General features: G+C 36.0%; 1 protein-coding gene across 1 annotated transcript in view; it reads left to right on the top strand.

The window, feature by feature from the left end:
• ATP11B (ATPase phospholipid transporting 11B (putative)) overlaps positions 1-19,926 on the top strand; it is a 70,604-nt gene that overhangs the window by 38,882 nt on the left and 11,796 nt on the right. Inside the window, exons 21-28 of the mRNA XM_086618634.1 lie at positions 2,506-2,608; positions 4,257-4,402; positions 5,647-5,706; positions 6,016-6,143; positions 6,996-7,134; positions 9,742-9,807; positions 10,159-10,262; positions 10,926-11,091. Coding sequence (XP_086474760.1) covers positions 2,506-2,608; positions 4,257-4,402; positions 5,647-5,706; positions 6,016-6,143; positions 6,996-7,134; positions 9,742-9,807; positions 10,159-10,262; positions 10,926-11,091 — 912 coding nt within the window. The remainder of the gene's footprint in view (positions 1-2,505; positions 2,609-4,256; positions 4,403-5,646; positions 5,707-6,015; positions 6,144-6,995; positions 7,135-9,741; positions 9,808-10,158; positions 10,263-10,925; positions 11,092-19,926) is intronic.

Genomic DNA, 19,926 nt, shown 5'->3' with positions numbered 1-19,926 from the left:
AAATTCAGATTTTATGTGGGTTTGTGTGTGGTTTTTTTTTTTTTTAACTCTAGAAAGCTAAGCTCTGAAGAGCTATAATATTTATTCTTTGCTTTTAAAATTTTCTTTTTCATTCATTTTATGCTTCTCTTCCTTTTTTTGGACTAATATTTAGTTGTAGACTTTTATTGGATCCATGTTTGAATTTATTATACTTTTAGCTTATTGGTATGCTTTAACAGCTTTTTGCATGAATTTCCAGTAATATTAAACCTCGGAAAGGACACTGTTGGCTGCTCCGTTTTTACACGTTGTCAAAAAGAAGAGGAAAAAAGACATCTTTTTACCTTAAAGCACTAGAAACCTCTTATATGAGGTACTAGATGTGCAAGGGAGAGCAGGCTGTTTTTCTGTAGCATGAGTGACCTGTTCTGAGGTCGCTATTCCTGCTTCCAACATTTAGCCAGACTTTTAGTGCAGTCTTTAGAATCGCTTCGTTATAAAACCGTTCAGCTGTGTACAAACTTGGTACAATACTAGTGTCAATAAAACGCTAAAAGGAAATTGTTTGTGACTACTATGAGAAAAGCAATTTGTTAGATGTGTCGACTTTATGTACGCTCTTTTAGATGAAATTTTTGCCATCCTCTCTCTTTAAGGTGTAGTCATTTGCCTGTGTTGTGCCCTTGTCCTTATTTTGTTGTTTAACTTGATCTATGATGTGTTTTGTACTGCCAAGTTTGGCAGATAGCAGCCAATAATGCTTTCCTGAATTCTTATCCTGTCCAGCAGATAATCTCCCCTGTGTCCTGTGTTTTGTAATGAGGTACAGTAAAACCCAATTTTGATGACAATGACTTCTTAATTTTAACTGCTGAAGTATATAAATCACAGACAAATGCCATATAACATGGGAGGGAAGGGTGAGGAAGGAAGTCTATGGCAATTTATTTTAGCCTTGTGTTTGATTTTCTGCTGTAGACACACTTGTGAGATTTATTTCAAGGTTAAGCTGGAACTTAATATTTTAATTAATATTAATTAAATAATATTTAATTAATATTAATAATATTTTAATATTTTCCTGGTCTTTTCCTTTAATTTTAATGCTTGTTAATATATGGCTAGTGGCTTCACTGCTTATTTTTGTGCATTTTATGGCTCAGAAACCTTTTTGAACATCTTTCATGTCAGTCATTCAGAGTTGCTGCTGATTGCTGTTGGTAAAATTTGCCAGAGGTCTTGTCGTGACCTGTTGGCATAGGTGTTTGTCTGTTTTACCAGAGTCTTCAGTATCTCGTGAGGACTGATTAGGTGACGTACTGCAGCTTTGCCACCTCTTTAAGGCTGCTCACTCAGATCTAATGCTAAATGTACTTGAAATAATTACCCCCTAGGAATGGGGAACCTTTAAACTCGACTATTAATACTCGCAATTGGGGAACGTATTATCACAATCAGGTGGGTTTCTCTGGGCTGTGGACTGTATGTAGTCACTGTTGTGTTCCTCCTATGAAGTGAGTTACTGCTCCTGTGAATCAGTGCACTGACACCGCCAGCTAGAACTCAGTTGTTTGAATACAATTCTTTGTGTCTGCTTACCTCATGCAATTGTTGCTCTGTTAATATTTCTGCTTCGGGTTTTCTGGAACTTTGTGGGGAAAATGCAGTGTTTTTTCATAGATAAATATTTTTTCTTCTGAGAAAGCCTTCTGGATCTGTATTCACACCTTTACCTCTGCAGCCTGTTTATGACTGAATTAGTGAAGCTTCTACCTTTAGTTAGGGCTCTCTGGGAAGTTAGTGAATTACTAATTCTCCTTAACCAAAAGCCATGTCTGTTTCACTCCTCTCTAAATTTAGAATATGGTTGGCACTTACATTAAAGATCTATTTCCTTTTTGGAAGAGGATTTTAGAGCCTTGTACGTAAACATTTTTTTCCCCTCTTTCTGTCATATCTTCTTCTGTGACTCTTGCTACTGAGAGTACCCATTTGGTGATAATGAAGTTGCTTTAAAAAGAAACTGTTTTCCTTAATAACTGCGTGTATTGATCTTTGAGCTAACACATTGTTTTTTCAGGTTCCTCTTTTGCGCTGATTAGTTCCATTAATTGATAATGTGAAGAATCTAGGCACATCTAGTAAAGGGCATTAAATCTGGATTACTCCCTAAGTAAATTTCAAGTACCAACTTTTACTTGACTATTTTGTATGATAAAACACCAACTTAAGAGTTGTAAAAGAAAATCTAAATAAGAACAACAAAATAAGCTCAAGGCAGGCATAATATTTAAATAAGGCTTGTGCCCCAAAGCAAGCAGCTCTTCTAAAGGAGCAATGAATTTGTGCATGTGATAAGCCAAAGATGTTTTTTACTCAGGAATGCACATTCATAAAACATAATTATATTTACAGGTAGATAACTAACTAAGATACCTGGAAATTAGTGGCATTTTTTTGCAGATAGTCTTGTCTAATCTGAAAAATTTCTGATTTCTGCCTTGTTTTCTTTTTTTTTTCCAGGTAGTGCGACTGTTAAAAACATCTCCAGAGAAACCTATAACATTAGCAATCGGTGATGGTGCTAATGATGTGAGCATGATACAAGAAGCACATGTTGGCATAGGTAACTTCCTTTTGTCAGAAAAGATAAAGGCAAATAAGATTAGAGGATTAGATCATGAATAGTGTTTATAAACAGATAAACTTCTAACTTTTTTGCTCCTGTGAATGACAGAGTGTTAATCTGAGTCATCTGTTGTAGTAGAGTTTTAGTGCAATTTAAAATTGAAGGCTGATGCTTTCAGAAGTCTTACGTTTCTCGTGTAGTCTACCAATAATCAGAGGTCCTGCTTAATGCTGCCTTAAGAACAGCAAAGGTTCTCTGTAACTAGAATCTCAGAAGTACTCTGCTTCAGATATTGGAAGTGGATTTCTGTAACTTCAGACACTGTCAGGTTCTCAGTTTCTGTGTAAACTTGACCTTTCTTTGTGCTAAACTGCCACTGTTTACACCACTTCTGTATCACTGTAGAAATGCCATTTGTGTCTAGTTTGTCTTTGAGGAGAAGGCTTTCGTTATATCTCTTGAGAGACTGTTACTGATTCTCAGCTAAGCTTGGTAGTTTTCTCTGTTTATATTGTTTTCTGTTATCTGGCCAGGACCTTATTTAAACTTCTTTTTCTGCTGTGTTATATAACTGAGTACAAAACAAAACATACATATAACTGCATTTGTACCCATCACATGGCGTTTTGGTATTTCCTTTACTGACTGTGGATGATGTTTGTTACGACAGTAAATGCTAAAGGTTCTTAAATAAGGTATTGGTACATCAAGGTAGTCAGTCTGTCCCTCTTTGTGATTAAGAAGGTGTATGTAATGTTTATCATGTAAATCATGTGGCCATGATTTTTAAGACCATGGGTATAGCCTGCTTGAGAAGGTTACAGGCCAATAGCAAATGATACTTTATTCTACAGCTAGTTTGTCAACTAACTGAAGCTTATTAAAAATAAAATTATCCAAGTTTTTATTGTAGTTTGTAGCATACTAGACATTACATGTATGTTGGACAGAACTACCAAGTCTTCCATGGAAGGTGACAAGACCTTTAGACTATTTTTTTCAAAAGCAACCAGCACTTTTAAGCATCTGGTTTTCAGGAATCCTGGTCCACTTTTTGTCTACAAAAGAGCATTTTGTGTTCTCTGTGTATGCTTATCCTAATCTTAATAATAGTTTTTAGAAATGAGTTTGTGCTCAGCTGTGACAAGTGACAAGCATTGTCAGCCCATCAGATTAAGTAAACTGCTATTGTAAGAACAGCATTTCTTTCATTCTGCTGTTGAGTATAAGTCATTTTATTCCCAGGAAGTACTGTAAGAAAAACCTCTCTGAAGTAAAACATACTAAGTAAAGTGATAATAGATTGATGGATTGATACTGGTTTGCTTGGTTTGGGAATTATGGTTTTGTATGAGTTTATTATTTCTATGTCTTCCCATAAATCTTTTCTTAAGCATAGCTTATGGAAATAGTCGTCTTTTTTTTTTTTTTCCCCCCAGTTGAGTCAGTGTCAAATGGGCAGTTTCCCTTAGTTCTAAGTGTCAGGAATAATGCCTTCTTTTGGAACTGAGAGTTGTTGAAATCTTTATAATGTTGAAGTGCAGGAAAACAGGACTGTACATTCAGATGTATGTTGTTGGGTTTTTTAAACTTTAATTTTTGTAATGTTTAAGCTGTTTTCTGTTTTGTTTCCCAAATATTACAGGAATCATGGGCAAAGAAGGAAGACAAGCTGTAAGAAACAGTGACTATGCAATAGCACGGTTTAAATTCCTCTCCAAGTTGCTTTTTGTTCATGGGCACTTTTACTATATTAGAATAGCAACCCTTGTACAGTACTTTTTTTATAAGGTAAGTCTTCAAAGAATGCCAGTGAAATTCACGGAAAAATGTGTAACTTTTTCCCAGCAAGAAATTTATTCTGAATCTAAGACTTTTGTTGGGAACAGATTTAATATCTCTATTCAGACATGTTTTCTGGGCTTTTTTTTTTTAATATTTTACGACCAAATGCTGTAGTTTAACTGTGAAATTGTTTTGTACTTCCACCTAGAAATGGGTTTTAAATACCACAATGAATTTGCCTAGGCTGAGAGGCAGATGTGTTTGCTCTCTGAAAGCAGTATTACTAGCTTGAATTTAATGCATTCTTTAGCAATTTTTTTGTGTGTTGATTTAATATGAACCAAATTCATTCATCTTTCTTAAAAGGAAAAAGGGGACCACAAGAGATAGTTGAGGGAGGGAAAGGCCTGCAGAAAGCACGTGGGAGAGATCATACTCTTTGCTGGCAGGCTCACAGTAAGAAAACTTAACAGTCCCAGCCTTGATTTCAGAAATCCTGGAGTGAAACACTGCAAGGGAAGTAAGCACAGGGACTGAGTTATCTCTGGGTGCCTCTTGGGGAGCTGTGGGCATGGAGCAGCAGGGTGAGCTTGTCGAAGCGTACGCAAAATACTAGAGAGGAGAGTCGAGGACTGGCCTGCGTGCTCAATCCTGGGCTGAGGTGCTTGAAACTCAAGGCTAGTAACTTCTGTCTTTTTGTTTGTTTTTGTTTTTACTTGATCATCAGTTTTGATAAGAAGTCGAAATTCACTATCTTAATTGAAATTTTTCTGAGATGGCCACCCAGCCACTTCTTATATTCTATTGTTTCCTTTAATTTAAAGATAACAACCTGGTGTTAGGTTTTGGGTTCTGTTTTGTCTCCTCCCATGCAGAAAGCTTATAGGAGAAGGGCACAGATTTTCTTGAATAAAATGACAAAACTATTTTGCAAATAAATTCTTAAAGAGATACTGAGGAGAAAATGGATTTATTTCTCCTCCTTTTAGTACTACTTGTAGTCCTATAATGAGATGTGTTTATCAAGCACATATGATTAAATTTATATTTTTCAGGTTTGTTGTCCCAAAGGACAAACAAAATAGGCTCTCGAGCAGAGTATATTGCTTCACATTGCCAACTAAAATGCTGAAATGCTTTATGCTCTCACTGTGTGTTTTTACCAGCTTGTAAGACTTAGCAATTTCTTTAAGGGTTGTGAGGTATATACTGAGGATTAACCATTTCCTTCACTTTTTCTTTTTTTTCAGAATGTGTGCTTTATTACACCACAATTTTTATATCAGTTCTTCTGTTTGTTTTCACAACAAGTAAGTATCTGATGACTTACATCTTGGTAAATGTGTATGAAACACTGAGGGTAAATAACTGGAAAAATGGGAAAGAACTGTACAGGAGCAGCAGAAATTTTACACTTAAATAATCCAGCTTCATTTTCTGTATTTGATAGCTTGATGTTACTGATGGTCATGTGAATGTAGCTTTTTTCTAGCTAGTAAATTTAGTGAATTCACTTAATGAATGATTTATTGCTGCTATTAGTGTGGTAATAGATTTTAATAAATATAAACAACTTTTTTCTTTACAAGACCCAGGATAACTTTTGTTTCTGTTTTCAGACGCTCTATGACAGTGTATACCTGACTTTGTACAATATTTGTTTCACTTCCTTGCCTGTCCTCATATACAGTCTCTTTGAACAGCATGTGCATCCGCATGTATTGCAGAGTAAACCTGTGCTCTATCGGTACGTATCTCTTTCGTATGTTGTCACAGTAGCACATAGTTTAGAACAACAGTGGCATCTGCAGAAATCTGAACTTGCTGTTATGTATTCCCACAGCATTTTTTCTGTTATTTATGCAATTTTTAGTAACTATCTTGGGGGAGGAAGAACTGCAGCTACATAGTTTACATCCTAAAAGTTAATTAACCTGAGTATTTTAAGAGAAGTGTCTTTTTATGTCGGTCATGCTGACTGAGCACTTGGTCAGGTTACATGATTGGCAACCCTTCTCCTTCGTTACGTGTAGGTGGTCAAAATCACTCAGACATGTAGCTGAAAAACGAGGACACTGTGGTTAGGGAAATCACCATGAAAATGTTTTACTAAGAGGGGAAGTGATTTCCTATAGAATTAGATGCCCTCCCAGTGGTTGCATGTTGCACTACATACTGCTTTTTTGAGGAAAAAAAGTGTATATTTTTGTGAAAAAGAGACGTCTCTTAGATGTTTCTCTTTTCCTAAAGGTCTTTAAAGCAGAACAAGAGGCAGGTTATCAGGAGATCTGGCTTTTTCTTCCGCTTGCAATTCAGCCTTCAGGGAGAAGAATTCTAGTTTTTGCTGTTCTGAATTTGACCCGTTGGAGACCCTTGCCATTGGTGATCTCTGAATAAAGCAGAGACAAATCATGAGAGCTCAGAGTTCTTTTTCTGCCCATGATTTATGTACTTTTTTCGTATGTCAGCATTTGTTACATGTATCTTGGTGCTGTTCAAAGTTACATTTATTCAAAGCAGTAGCAGTCATGCAATGTGTGAAGAGCTGATGGGTTATATAAAGACAATCTGAAATTCAAGATCTGTTTTATTTCTGCAGAGACATCAGTAAAAACGCCCATCTGGGGTTTAAACCATTTCTTTACTGGACCATCTTGGGCTTCTTTCATGCATTTGTTTTCTTTTATGGTTCATATCTTCTAATGGGAGAAGACACTTCTCTGTTGGGAAATGGCCAGGTACAATATCATGAGAATTTTCTACCATTGTATTTTTGGTGATATATCTTAATGTTTTTTTTTTTTTTAACAAATCCGCTTGTGTCAGAAAAATCTAAGATTTTTTTATTTTTATGAACTGCGTAATTACGAAAGATTCTTTGCCAATATTCGTATGTGCTCTCAAGAGTAACATTTCTTAGTGTGGAAACTGTAAGACATGTTGTCAGAAAGCATATGTCCATGAAAAAACATATCTTTCAAGATAGTGAATGTATTATAGTTGTCTTCAAACTAAAACGTCTCTTACGACTAAGGTATGATTGTGTCCTCTGTTGTCATTTGATACAAGCTGTGTGACTTCGAAGTTCTTGTGAATTAGTAAAAGACCTTCTAATGAAGTAGTTTCACACTATGAATCGATGTATTTCTGCGCATCTGTCTCACTTGTCAAAGCACCTCACTTCAAAATTGTGTAGTAAATGTCCACAGGCAGGAACAGACTTTTTTCATTACATTTAGTAGGAAATGTTTAGTTTGGGGAATGGATTATGCACTATAAATCTGGATCAGTGTGTTAATATAACTTTATGGAGAAGGTTCTTTTAATGGTTTCTCATATAAATTAGCCTCAAGATTTTTAAAAATATACTTAGCGAATAAGCATACTGGAAATAAAGCTTTCAGGTGCCCTTTGGCTTCTCATGTTTCTGTGATGTGACTTAAAAAAAAAAAGAGAAAAAGTCTTAGCATTTATTTGGAGCTACCCTCTACCTTCTCTGTGTTTGCTGAAAAATGGTTATTAGAACTGTTAGACCTATGTGTAGCAGTAAAATATCTGCAGTGCATAAAGTATGTCACAAATTTAATGTGTACCTGAAAAAAACAAAGTTAAGGGCAAGAGAAGCTCGTGTCTTGCCAAAGTGCTTTCTTGTAACAGTCCTCACCTTGTGTGAATGTGTCATACAGGGTAGTGTCAGTGCAAGGCCTCATTTCTTTCATTGTGAGTTCTCAACTTGTAAACTCAGATTGGGTTTTACAGTCTCAGAAGAGATTGTAAGTAATTTGTTAATGCTGGTGGTTTGTTAGGCTTACCTCAACACATTGTACAACAACTTGATCTTTTAGTTCTTTTTTCTCCCCCCTTTTTCATGCTGTGCATGTCGTCAGATATTGAAACCTAACAGGCAAATGGTAAGAGTTTAGAAGAGGAGGAGATACAAAATATTGTATCTGTTACAGGATTAAAGGATGCAGCATCCATAGTGTAAATGTGTTCAAAAATAAAATGGTGGCAAGAACCTGTTCACTTCTTGCATTCTAACTCTGTGACCATTGAGAGCAGTGTTAGCAAAGACACTTTCTTTCACAGGTCACTCAGAAGCAGTAGTCTAATTTTACTTCAAGATTGTTATTGCAGCAGTTAACAGCAAGCACGTTGCTTGTTAAACACTATCAGTGTGAAAAGTAAAAAGAAGCCTTCAGAAGACGTGTTATATCAAAGATCTTGAAAATTGTCAGTAAATCCAGACTCATGGCTGCCTCAGTTTTGTACCTTGTGTAAAGATGAGAAAAGCAGTTGTGAGATCTGTCATCAGGCAGTTGGGATGTTTTTTGTCAGAGCTCTGTAACAAGGACTACAACTGTGTGAATCCCAGTTCCGTGCCTCTGTGCTCTACTAACAAATCAACTCTAGGGTGACTTTGATTGCCTTGTCTGCATGTGGTACCTTTCTCCTTGCTTGCTTAGTTTGCTACCAGTAAATACCGAGTTGAGGGTTTGGTCATTGTTCAGGATGTCAGTGGCAAAAATAGCTGCAAAACAGCGTCCTCAGTTTCAGCACTCGGACTGCTTCCAGGAGCAGAGCAGTTGGAACTGTTGTAGAATGGCAGCGTGCGCCCAAGTAGCATGTGTGTAGATAGATGACAAACTCAGCATCCCTGCTTGGTTGTCAGAGCTGAGATTTTGTTGTTGTAGAACTTGTTCAGAGTTTTGATCCTTTAATTTACACAGGCACATGTAAGTGACAGATACAGTGTTTTAGAAGTGAAGAGTAATTTGTGTTTATTAGCCTTGAAACAAAGTGTCTTTTCCTTAGAATTTACTTTGAAAAATACAATGACACCATTATTTTTGAATTGTACAATTGTGCTTGGGGTAAAAAGTGAACTTTCAGGTGATGCTGCATGTTGAAATTGATCTGGAAATGTTTGAACTCAGTGTTTTGTGCTTATGTTGAGGTGACTACTTTCCACCCAGTATTTGCTTTCTATTGGATGCTTATACTTAATTGATCAAATTGGTATCTTCGTTTTCCTATCATTTCATATTACTGTTTTGAACTTTCTTCATATTTCATGTAGCCTTTGTGGTGATTGTTTCGAGCCAAGAGGAAAGATTACTTGTGGGTTGTTAATTTTTGCTCTTATCATAAGCTGTTTTTTCTAGTAGTTTGTGTTGTATCCTTCTTGCTTTTTCATGATATTTAGTTGTCACAAGCTTATGTCCACAGACTTTTTTCATTAGTGTAGCTGACTTGAGAAGAATCTAACTTACCGTGAATGCTCTTAACTGATTTTTTTGTTGTCGTTGTTTTCTTCCATGATTTTTGCCTTGCTGTTTTCTTAGATGTTTGGAAACTGGACATTTGGTACTTTGGTCTTCACCGTTATGGTTATAACTGTTACGATGAAGGTATGATATTATACTAATTACTCTCTCTGTTTGGATATGTAAGCAAATATGTAATAGAGCAATAATTTAAAAGTGATTCAAAAGATATCAGAAATATAAATTTAGAATTTAAAACTTAAAATTTAAAATTTATTCCAAAGATATCAGAAAGAATTGATTCTTGAGGATTCCAGATAAGTGATTTTTATCTTTGGTTTCAATGGTGGTTAAAATGTTTGTTTGTAGTTTTTGCGTGTTACAACAATGTTTAGTATTTGAGCTGGAAGTTTGTAAGTACGTTCAGACGAGTATTTATCATCCTCTGTGAAGTGGAAGGGAAAAGGAAGTTCATTGATGTTATCTTTGTTTTAGATGGCACTAGAAACTCACTTCTGGACATGGATAAACCATTTTGTTACTTGGGGATCCATTGTATTTTATTTCATATTCTCCTTGTTTTATGGGGGAATTATCTGGTGAGTGATTGTTTTTGGGTTTGTTTTTTTTCCTCTCCTTTCTATAGCACATATGATAGGTGAAGATATAAAGAAACGCTGAAGTATTACGTTCTACCATGTTGCTCTGAATTTTGTGACAGATGTTGGAAAATAAATTTTTAAAGCTAGAGCGGCCACTTGCTTTTGGTGATTCTTTTAGAAATTTGAGCAATCCTGCTAAGCTTCCCTGTGCTCAAGGACACAAATTACTTGTCCCTGACAGCCTGTGACTATAAAGGCATTTTTGTTTTTAAAAAGTAGATAAGTTCGCAAAGGTAACTGTAATAGGTAAATGCCTGCAACAGAAATGAAGATGCTGGGGTTTGAATCAGTGAAGTGGTGTATTTTCGCTTGTATTTTGAGATCTTGGAGGGATAGGATAGTGATTGATTTCCTGCAACACAGTTTAAAACTAAACCAGATTGTTTCCCTACAAAGTTTGGTACCCTCCTTCCCCAGAGTTCCTTTGCTGGTCAAGTCCAACAGATTGCTAGACTTCTTCATGGACACCATGCAGTTGTAACTCTGCATCCTGAGACACTTGCTACTTGACGTAAAATAAGATACACTAGAGCCTACCTGTGCTGTACTTTTGTTTCTAGAGCTTCCTTTTAGTAATTACCACTTATTTCAACTTTTCAGGCCATTTTTACATACCCAGGACATGTACTTTGTATTTGTTCAGCTGTTGTCAAGTGGTTCTGCTTGGTTTGCCATAATCCTCATAGTAGTTGCTTGTTTGTTTCTTGATGTTGTGAAGAAAGTGCTGTACAGACATCTACAACCGACGAGTACTGAAAAAGCTCAGGTAATGTTATGCTTTTGTATCCAACCTGATCAATAGCTAAAAGAACACTTTCGTTAAAATCTGTCCTGTAAACTAATTACTTTCCCGTGATATTTAATTATCCTCTTACATTGCTGTCATGTTTAATGCATAGAAGTGTTCTCATTTCAGAACATAATTAATTTAAAATTACGAAAATGAGGACACCATTTTGCAAGAAAATAATTTATGTTTGAGTAGTTGATATTAACAATAGTAGAATTATTTATAAAGGGGTCACTCAGTCTTTTGCATCTCAGCTTGCAACTGTATGAGAGGATCATATTGCGTGTTTTTGTACTGCTTTAAAGATGGAAACTTACTCGCATTTTTATCTAGATATTAGGAGCTCTCTCCTCAACTGAAATTGGCACTGAATAATTCTTAAAATGTAATGAAAACAATAATTTTTAAAATTACTTTAGTAGGACCTGTTTTAATTAGTATTTCTTAAATCTTGATCATATCATATGCCATGTATTTGGTTGTTGATGATGTAATTAAAGATAATTACCCAGGTGACATTTTCATAAATTCATAGAAGAGGTCTAAAGATATGCTGTGGTAATAGAATCTCCTTTTTGCATGACACAGGCTACAAAAACTTCTTGAAATCATTCTACTGAAATTAGGCTGTCTCTTAGGTAAATATCTCATCTGCGTTTGAGTGTTTTCTCTTTTGTGCCAGTTATGGAGAAGTCATCCTGACCCATTTTTCTGATAGTTAGTGTCTCTGGTGTTTTCAGCATTTTATCTTGTTGTACTTTTTCTGCTAAACTGAAAAGACTTTCTATTAACAATTTGTGTTTTATTCATGGTTAGGTTAGTGATCAAGTTGATTTTTCTCACTGATAAGTAGATTGAACTTACATCTTTTGTCAAAAAGGCTTTTTCCCAGTCTTTTAAAAAATCATCCTTTTGTTTCTCCTTTAATCTTCACCATTCCATAAGCTCATCTTGAATTTTGAGTTTTACCAATGGACACAATATTCCAGCACAGCGTACATCATTGCCAAGTATGGAAATAATGAATCCCCTAGCTGTATTCAGTTTACAAAATATTATACATCAGTAAGCTGTTACCTTCTGCACCTTTTTCTCATCCGCAAGTGATTATGTTTGTTTCTTCCAGGTCATTGATAAGAAGTCAAATAGCTTAGGGCCAAAAAAAAATGTTAAAGTGAAGGAAGAATCCAGTTGACAGAGATATTACATGTACAGTTATGTTATGTTCTGAAACCTTTCAGGAGTTTTTAGTCTGTTCATGTGCCACATTGGTTTTGTGGTGTCCTAGTTGCTTAATCCAAATTACACTGAGCTATGTGCTCTACAGAACTCTTAACTGCGTTACATCAATACTGTTACCTTTAGCAGCCAACCTTGTAATTACTGTGCTGTAAGTGCATGTCAGTTTACTTATATTATGCTTCTAATTTGTGTGTTTTTAAAAAAAAAAAAAAATTATGTCAGACATTCTTTTAATTTGCCCAGGATCAGCATCATGCTGACAAACGCTATTGCAAGCCAAAATATCCCATTAGTCTCTTTTCAGAACTGGAACATTAGGTGCTTTTTCCAGTCTTGGAGTTTAGTAGCTAAAAGCCAAGGTAAATAACCACTAGCTTTCAGAAAACTGTCCAGCTAGACCTGATAACACTCTTGGTTGCATTTTATCCTGCTTTTTGGATTAGAGTGTCTTGATTTAGGAGAAATTCTGTAGGTAATGATAGTTACTTATCTATTTCTTTTTCATTCAAAAACTAGTGGCAATATTTATCAAACACTTCCCTTTCCTTCCTTTCCTGGACATCAGCTGTTCTTTTGGCAGTGTATCAGAATGGTAATTGAGGTGTCTCATGTTCCTAAAGTTCTTGAATTAAAAACCAAAAAGCCCACATCTTTTTTTTCTCTAGCCTTATCTGTATACTTCTTGTTGCATTCTTTTGCTTTCTGAATCAATTTTAAAGAACTTCCTGGTTCAGTTTGCTTCCATTGCAGTTGTGTTGCCAAGGACACAATTGGGCTTCTTAACATCTTTGCTGTGGCTATAGCTTGATTTGTAGCCATGGAGACTTTGCTTCGTGCATCTCTATTAGTCATCTTCCCCTCCCCCTTGTTCCCATTTGATAGTGTCAGCATTAGAGTCTATTTTTACCAAAATACTGTCTTTTTCTGAAAGCACTGAATTCCTGATATTGCAAAGTTGAGGTATCTAAAATCTGATCTGACCAGAAATGCTTCAGCAGGCATTCAGTGTTTTCTCTGTGTGTGTCTGACAGTGAAATCATAGTTAAAAGTGTATTTGTAAAAAGAAGGCACCTGCGTGTTGCTTTCTTGAGGTTTATTCTGTTGAGGTTTTCCTGCTCGCTCTTTTAATGGGACAGTCAGCCCCACTGGATTTCAGCAGCTATTCTTGTAGTGGGGAAGTAAACGTAAGTGGAGATGAACAGATGTCCGACTTCGCAGATGAATTATCAAGAAGTGACAAAAAGCTTCTTTCATGGTTATACCTCATTAGATTTGTTTAAAATTTCTAGTAAATATTTTCTTTTTCAGTTTCAAAACAGAGGAAAAGACTCTTGACTTTCAGACAGAATGAGTTCGGAGAATGTCTTTGTCCTGAAAGCTAAGGAATTGTCTGTGGAAGTCTTTGAAAGAGTGAATATGGAACTTTGTATATTGCCCATTTAAATACATTTTTCTTGGTGTAGATGCACCCTCTATATCACTGAATATTTTTAATTATTCATTTTAATTGTAGGACTAAATTAGTATATTTCCGTGTTGGGTGAAAGAAGAAATTTACTTTACAGTTATAAGTTTTTATCAGGGCAAGATAAATTATTACATGAACTGGTCCCTAAGTTTTTTTAAAATCACAACTATTTAAGTTATTTGTTTTTGTCCCCAAACATTTAAGTTCTGAAATATTCCCAGGAGCAGTGAGCAAAACACAGGTTTCTCAACGGAAAGTGCTTGCCCCTATTGTTTTAATCATTCAGAAACTAAGAGCTCAATAGTTCTCCGAGTTACCCAACTTAGTGTTCTGAATTCACTGTATCTGTAGGCATCTGCCGTACTCTACTGAGTAGATAAGGAACTCGATTTGGTATATTTTATTTAGTATAAGGTCATAGTCTCAACAGTCAATCTGTCTCTCATCAGTTAGATGTTAGGTGTAGCAAAGTTACTCATAAGAGAGCAAAGAAATTTAACTAGTATGAGAGACAAACACTTGTGAAATTCTGCTAAAGATAAACTTTTAAATAAAATATTGTTCTGTGTCACACAACTCGGAAAAAAAAAAGTCTGTTCCATTTTGGGAAGTCAGTATACTAAAAATTTGACAGGCAGGTGTGAGTGGACTTCTATAAAGGGATGAGTTGGTTAACTACCTTCCTTAATGCACTCAGGGTGCATGTGTGTAATTTATTTTACTTTTTTTTTCTGTCTTTAAAGAAAATCCATCTTATTATGTCTGACTTTGGTCTGTTGCTCTGAAGTAGCTCCTGGGTAATTTCTGACTATAAGTCTGTTACAGAATGATATAGGAGGAAGTGAACATTAAGGTAAATCTGAATCAAAATATAAATCTTTGGGTAAATATAAATCACAGAACTATTGAGAGGAGAAGGTAATACTGAATAAAGATGTCTGGTAAAGTACGGCCGTGATCCCAGGAGCTGTCCTGAAGGTATTCTGTATATAATGTGTATTCCACTTAAATAACAATGTCTTGTCCTGTGTCTTTCTCTTAGAAAATTATTGCTGCTACTTACTGACATGTATGTTCCATCCCTTCTCTGTCCAATTGTAGATGTACTCCAACAGAGTTGCTTTAAGTGACGAGTTCATCGCACTGCAGCCATTGTCCAGGGCCAGGAATCAGCTGAGCAAAATTAGGTAGAGTAGGAGGGACAGTTCCTCATCAACTCTTTTGCATGCTGAAGGTGAACTAACCAGTGGTGAGAGAGATGGGAAGAGGCATGAATATTAGTGGGCTGAGAGGGAAATATCTGTAGTGCAGATACATTCAGTTTGATTATTTCTTGGCTTTGCTCTGTGTTTTTGAGCCAAATGCTTCTCCTAAGTAGCATGTGTTGGACGTGCTTTTTTTAGGAAAAAACATCCCTAGCATGATGCTCAACTTTCAGAATACAGATCTAGCTCTTCTTGCATCCATTTTTAAGTAATCACAATTTCTAGCATGGTTATAATGCTTTTAATTTCTTTATGATCAAAATTAACAGTGCTTTTTGCATGTTGGATAATTTCAGCTTCCTCAGGCCGTGTCAGGAAGGTCCATATGTTTCAGGCAGCTATTTCTTGTGAGTTGTTTGCCCATTTTAATTTGCTTTCACTTGTGTTGAAAGGGCAGAAAATGTTTTTTAAGTTTGGGTGCATACATACACTTGTGTGGCTAAGGCTTTTTGTGTTTCTTTTGTGCATCTATAAAGTGAGTGTTGTTTGTTTTCAATGTGTATGGATACATATTCCTAAAGGCATTTGGCTACAAAGTCCTAGAAAATTATTCGAAAAAAGATCAAAGTGTGCATTTGTCTGCATAGGTGAACCATTATGATTCTGAAACTCTTCAAATGCACTGAATTCAGTACATGAAATGCTATCGAATGCTGATTCTTGTTTGTAAGACTAAAACGTTTATATGCATCAATAATGTCTCAACCTGTTTGATGTTTTATCCCACCTGTATCTACTCCTATATTCTATAGCAAGAATTAATACAAAGAACTGATTCCTTTCAAATATTTTTTAAGGTGACTGTTGTTTAAAAACATGCAAATAGGTGCTAGGAGAACCAACCAACCTACGTTTTTGGGACTTCATTGCTGTTTGTTTAACTGAGGGGAAAGTAGGAGGCAGGAAGCTGACATTGTAAACGACTAGCACAGAATTTTTAGTGGTTAATTGAAACAGATGATACAAGTCCTTTTAAAGCAGAGAGGGAAGATGAAAGCTTTGTGTTTCCTCTGAGAGTGTGTTAAACCTTTGCAAACCAAAACTTGAAATGGCTTTTGTGGTTTTAAGCTGTTATTCGTCATGTGGTGGAACATGGCAGCTTAGGCAGCTTAGATTTCTAAACACCCCAGGGAGGTAGTGGTGAGATTTTTTTGGTTTGTTTTGTTTTTTTTTAAATTCAGCACTTACTAACTTTAAAGCAGGCAAACTGCAGTTTACCTTTTCAATTTTAGTAAACTTAGGAACATATTGGGGAGATTCCTCTGAAAAAGCTTTAACAAGTTAGCTTTTACAATTCTTGGTTTGTCAGTGTCAGGTAAATAAGTTACCTTTTCAAAAGTTTGGATAAATATATTTCCAGTAAACTTGTTTTCTCACTGAGCTGTTAAAGTGAATTATGTGGTGCGTCATATCTACACCAAAGTTTTTTAGAACAAAAGAGCCTGTTAAACTTTCTAAAACTCAACATGTTTTAAGGGTTATGCTTCTGGATGGTGGAAGAAAAATAAAGCCCTCTAGGAATGCAGCGCTGTAGTTATTAAAATACTAGAAATAGGAGAATGCTTGCTAACTTGAGGAGATTTTCTTCTTACTACACTTAGGGGAGGAGTTGAAAAAAATGAGAAATTTGTTTTGTCCATGAGTAACAAATGATTATGCAAATCCAATTCTTTCATATGTCAGAATTTTTACACTTGCGTATCTGATAGTAAGGTACCTGAAATACAAGCACTGAGTGCCTTATACTTCGCAGTTGAAGTTGTAAAGTGCAACAGGGAAGAATACAAGGATTGGAGTGTCTCTAGTTCTTTATTCGTAGTCTTCAGACGAAGTTCAGAAACCATCTTGTGGATCCTTACCTAAAACAGTAAAAAGGAAAATCAGTTAATAGATGGAAACTACTCACTTCACTGTACTAAATAAAAACTAATTTGGAGTGAAGACAATGTGTTAGTTTCTGTGGTGGCCAGGGCAGCTGTTTCAAAAGCAGTAGAGCAGAGAAAGCAAGGAAAACTGTAGGAAGGAGAAACAAAACCGCTGCTTGGTGAATGTAGCTGTAAGCAGCTAATTGTGCCACACCTCGTTTGTACCTGCCCGCCAGTAATTGCATCTTTTGTGACTGCACAATGCATGTGGATTGATGATCAGACTTTGGCAGTTTTTTGTTAAATATGTATTAAAAACCTCAAAAGGAGTATTGCACCAGGTTATGCCTTGTTCTGCAAATGTGCTTACTGTGCTGTTGATAGACAGAAGAACACCGTTATGAATGCAAACTAAAAGACAAGTATGATGCTATAATTTTTATAATTTGTATGTCTATAGGCTTCACAGTGTTTAAAAGATTTTCAAGTTTATATTAAGTACATCTGTGTTGCACAGTTAAGAGCTTTGCAGGGGTTCTTTTAAGTGACCATACGATTCCTGTCAGTCAGAAGTGCAGTCTTGTGTGTGCCTGTTAAACTCTTGTCACTTTTGTAATGTGGGATGAAGAGGAAATTGGGCAGCACCGGTTAAGTGCCGGCTTTGTGCTTAACAGGAGACTGATGACCGAGTACTACTTCTTTCCTCTGTAATTGTTTCTTGTTCTTAGAACGTGTGGAATATATATCTTAGGATACTGACTGGGCCCGATTATATCTCATTTCAGTTTTTTCTTGTAAAACAAAGTTTTGTGTGTGTATGTACGTATACGTGTCTCTGCTTTATAAGAACTGTCAGAGGTCATAAGCCACATGGGAGAAGTGTTGCTCAGACAGATGTTTTAATTCTACTTACTGATGGGATTAACTGTGTTTATATAGTTTTTACCTTTGGACAGTGTGTTACAACTGTACACAGTACTAGCGAAATGTAAAACAAAAAAAAAAGTTGTTATTTACAGGGAAGGCTGTCAGTGCATAATGTTATATCTGGGACTCTGGAACTGTGGCATTTGCCTTAGCACAGCCAAAACCCTCTTCTTTCCCCATCTGCAGGCCCATGAGTCTATTATTGCCTTGTTTTCCCTTCATCTCTGTACAGATCTGCTTTCTTAGCTGTCTCCAGAACTCCAGACACCTGGCCCTGGCTTTATGGCCTTCATTACTTGTCTCTGTTTTTTTTTTATTTCCTCTAGTTACTGTTTCATAGGATTCCCCTCCTAATAGCTTTCATATCTGATCCAGCCCATCTGTGTAGAAGTTGAGAACAGACAGGTTTCTGTTCCTTTTACAGCATATGTTTTCTGTAAGGAACGTATCATTTCCAAGAAGACATTTGCCCTAGTAAGCTATACCAGAACATCTTAATATGCCAAACTTTGAACAAGGGTACTCTTTTCCTTTACAGGTTTGTGTATTGTGTTGCCATAGTGTGGTGCTGATCTCTTAGCTAATCCACAGAATCTATCGCAGGAAGAAGGAATAACTGAGAGAAGAATAGACTGTTTTGTGTTTATCTTCAGTCACAAAAGCGCACATATGTGTTTACCTGATGATACTCTTGTCTAATGACTTTGAAATAACAAAACCATTTGGCATTTGTAGGTTTACTTGATTCAAAGAGATGAAGAGTAGAAAAACTAGAAAAATGTTGAAAACATTGTGAAGTTGTTAGATGTCCACATTCTTATATTTTCTTTTAAAATTTTAAATCTGATTGTTTGGGATTTTGGTATACAGTATATTAAGGGTTAAAGAAAGTGAGCTTTACAGTAGGGAGCAAGCTTTAACCTAATTGGGGAATTGTAATAGCCATCTCATATATATTTTCTGAAATGTCTGTGTGGCATCAGACATGTTGGCAGTCAGGATCTGGGCTCTGGAAAATATGCTGCAGTGCTCTTAACTTGATGTACGGGATTAAATACGTTTCCTGTTCAGCTAAATCCCAGCTGTGTATTTCAGTGTGATTAAACATTTAGTTGAAATGTCTGTCTTGTAGCGTATTGAATACCTTGTAGTAAGACAAACAAGCTTTCTATTAGAAGGGGAGAACGAGTAAAACTCCAAAACCTGAAAATCTGAAATAGATTTTAAAATGTGTTGTGCTTTCCCTTTTTGTAGTCTGTGGTGCACAGAAACACTGAACACTTCTGGTCCTTGTGCACTGATAAACCGTGTTTGATCCACCAGTTAACTTGTAAAACAATCGCGTCTTTACCTTATGAATATGCCTTGTTCCCTCAAGAACAGACATGTAAAATGAAAGTTCATATAAAAATGATAACTGTTTTAAAGCAATGCAAGCATGGTGCTTTATAAGATTTGTTGCTTTTCTGTCCTTCTAGATGGAAGAAGATAAGGGTTCAGTCAGCTCAGCATGTGACTTTGCTGAAAGCAGGCACAGAGGGGAGGACAATAGGCAACTGCTAGATCCATCTAGCCTACCCGACAGTTCTTACGTTCACTAGGTAGTACTCCCACTCTACCCTAATGTGTGTGTATATATACATTTATATATATCATATATAGACAGTCATGGAGCCATCTCCAAAATACCCATATTTTTGATATCTGCAAGAAAATTTGCATCATAGTTTGTGGGGTTTTATTTTTTCCTTTTCAAGCCGAATCATTCTTTAATTGTGCGCTTCAGTTGCTTTTTGATTTCTTACATGAAATGAGCCATTATCATATGAAGTATTATGTTTATTTGATCCTAGATCTTACCTAATGAAAATACTTTATTTGCAGCCCGAATATGAATAATATCCGATGTTTCTCTGTACTTAGTAATTTTTTTTAAAGCATTGTCTCTCCTGCCTTTGACTTCCTGAGGGTTTGTTTCAGGTCTTCAGAGACCGTTATGTTCTACTGCCTTACCATGCCACATTTTACTTTAATATAAAACTAT

Source organism: Tauraco erythrolophus, chromosome 11 (assembly GCF_009769465.1).
Source record: "Tauraco erythrolophus isolate bTauEry1 chromosome 11, bTauEry1.pri, whole genome shotgun sequence".
NCBI classification, from domain to species: Eukaryota; Metazoa; Chordata; class Aves; order Musophagiformes; family Musophagidae; genus Tauraco; species Tauraco erythrolophus.
This window is presented reverse-complemented; position numbering and strand designations above follow the sequence as displayed.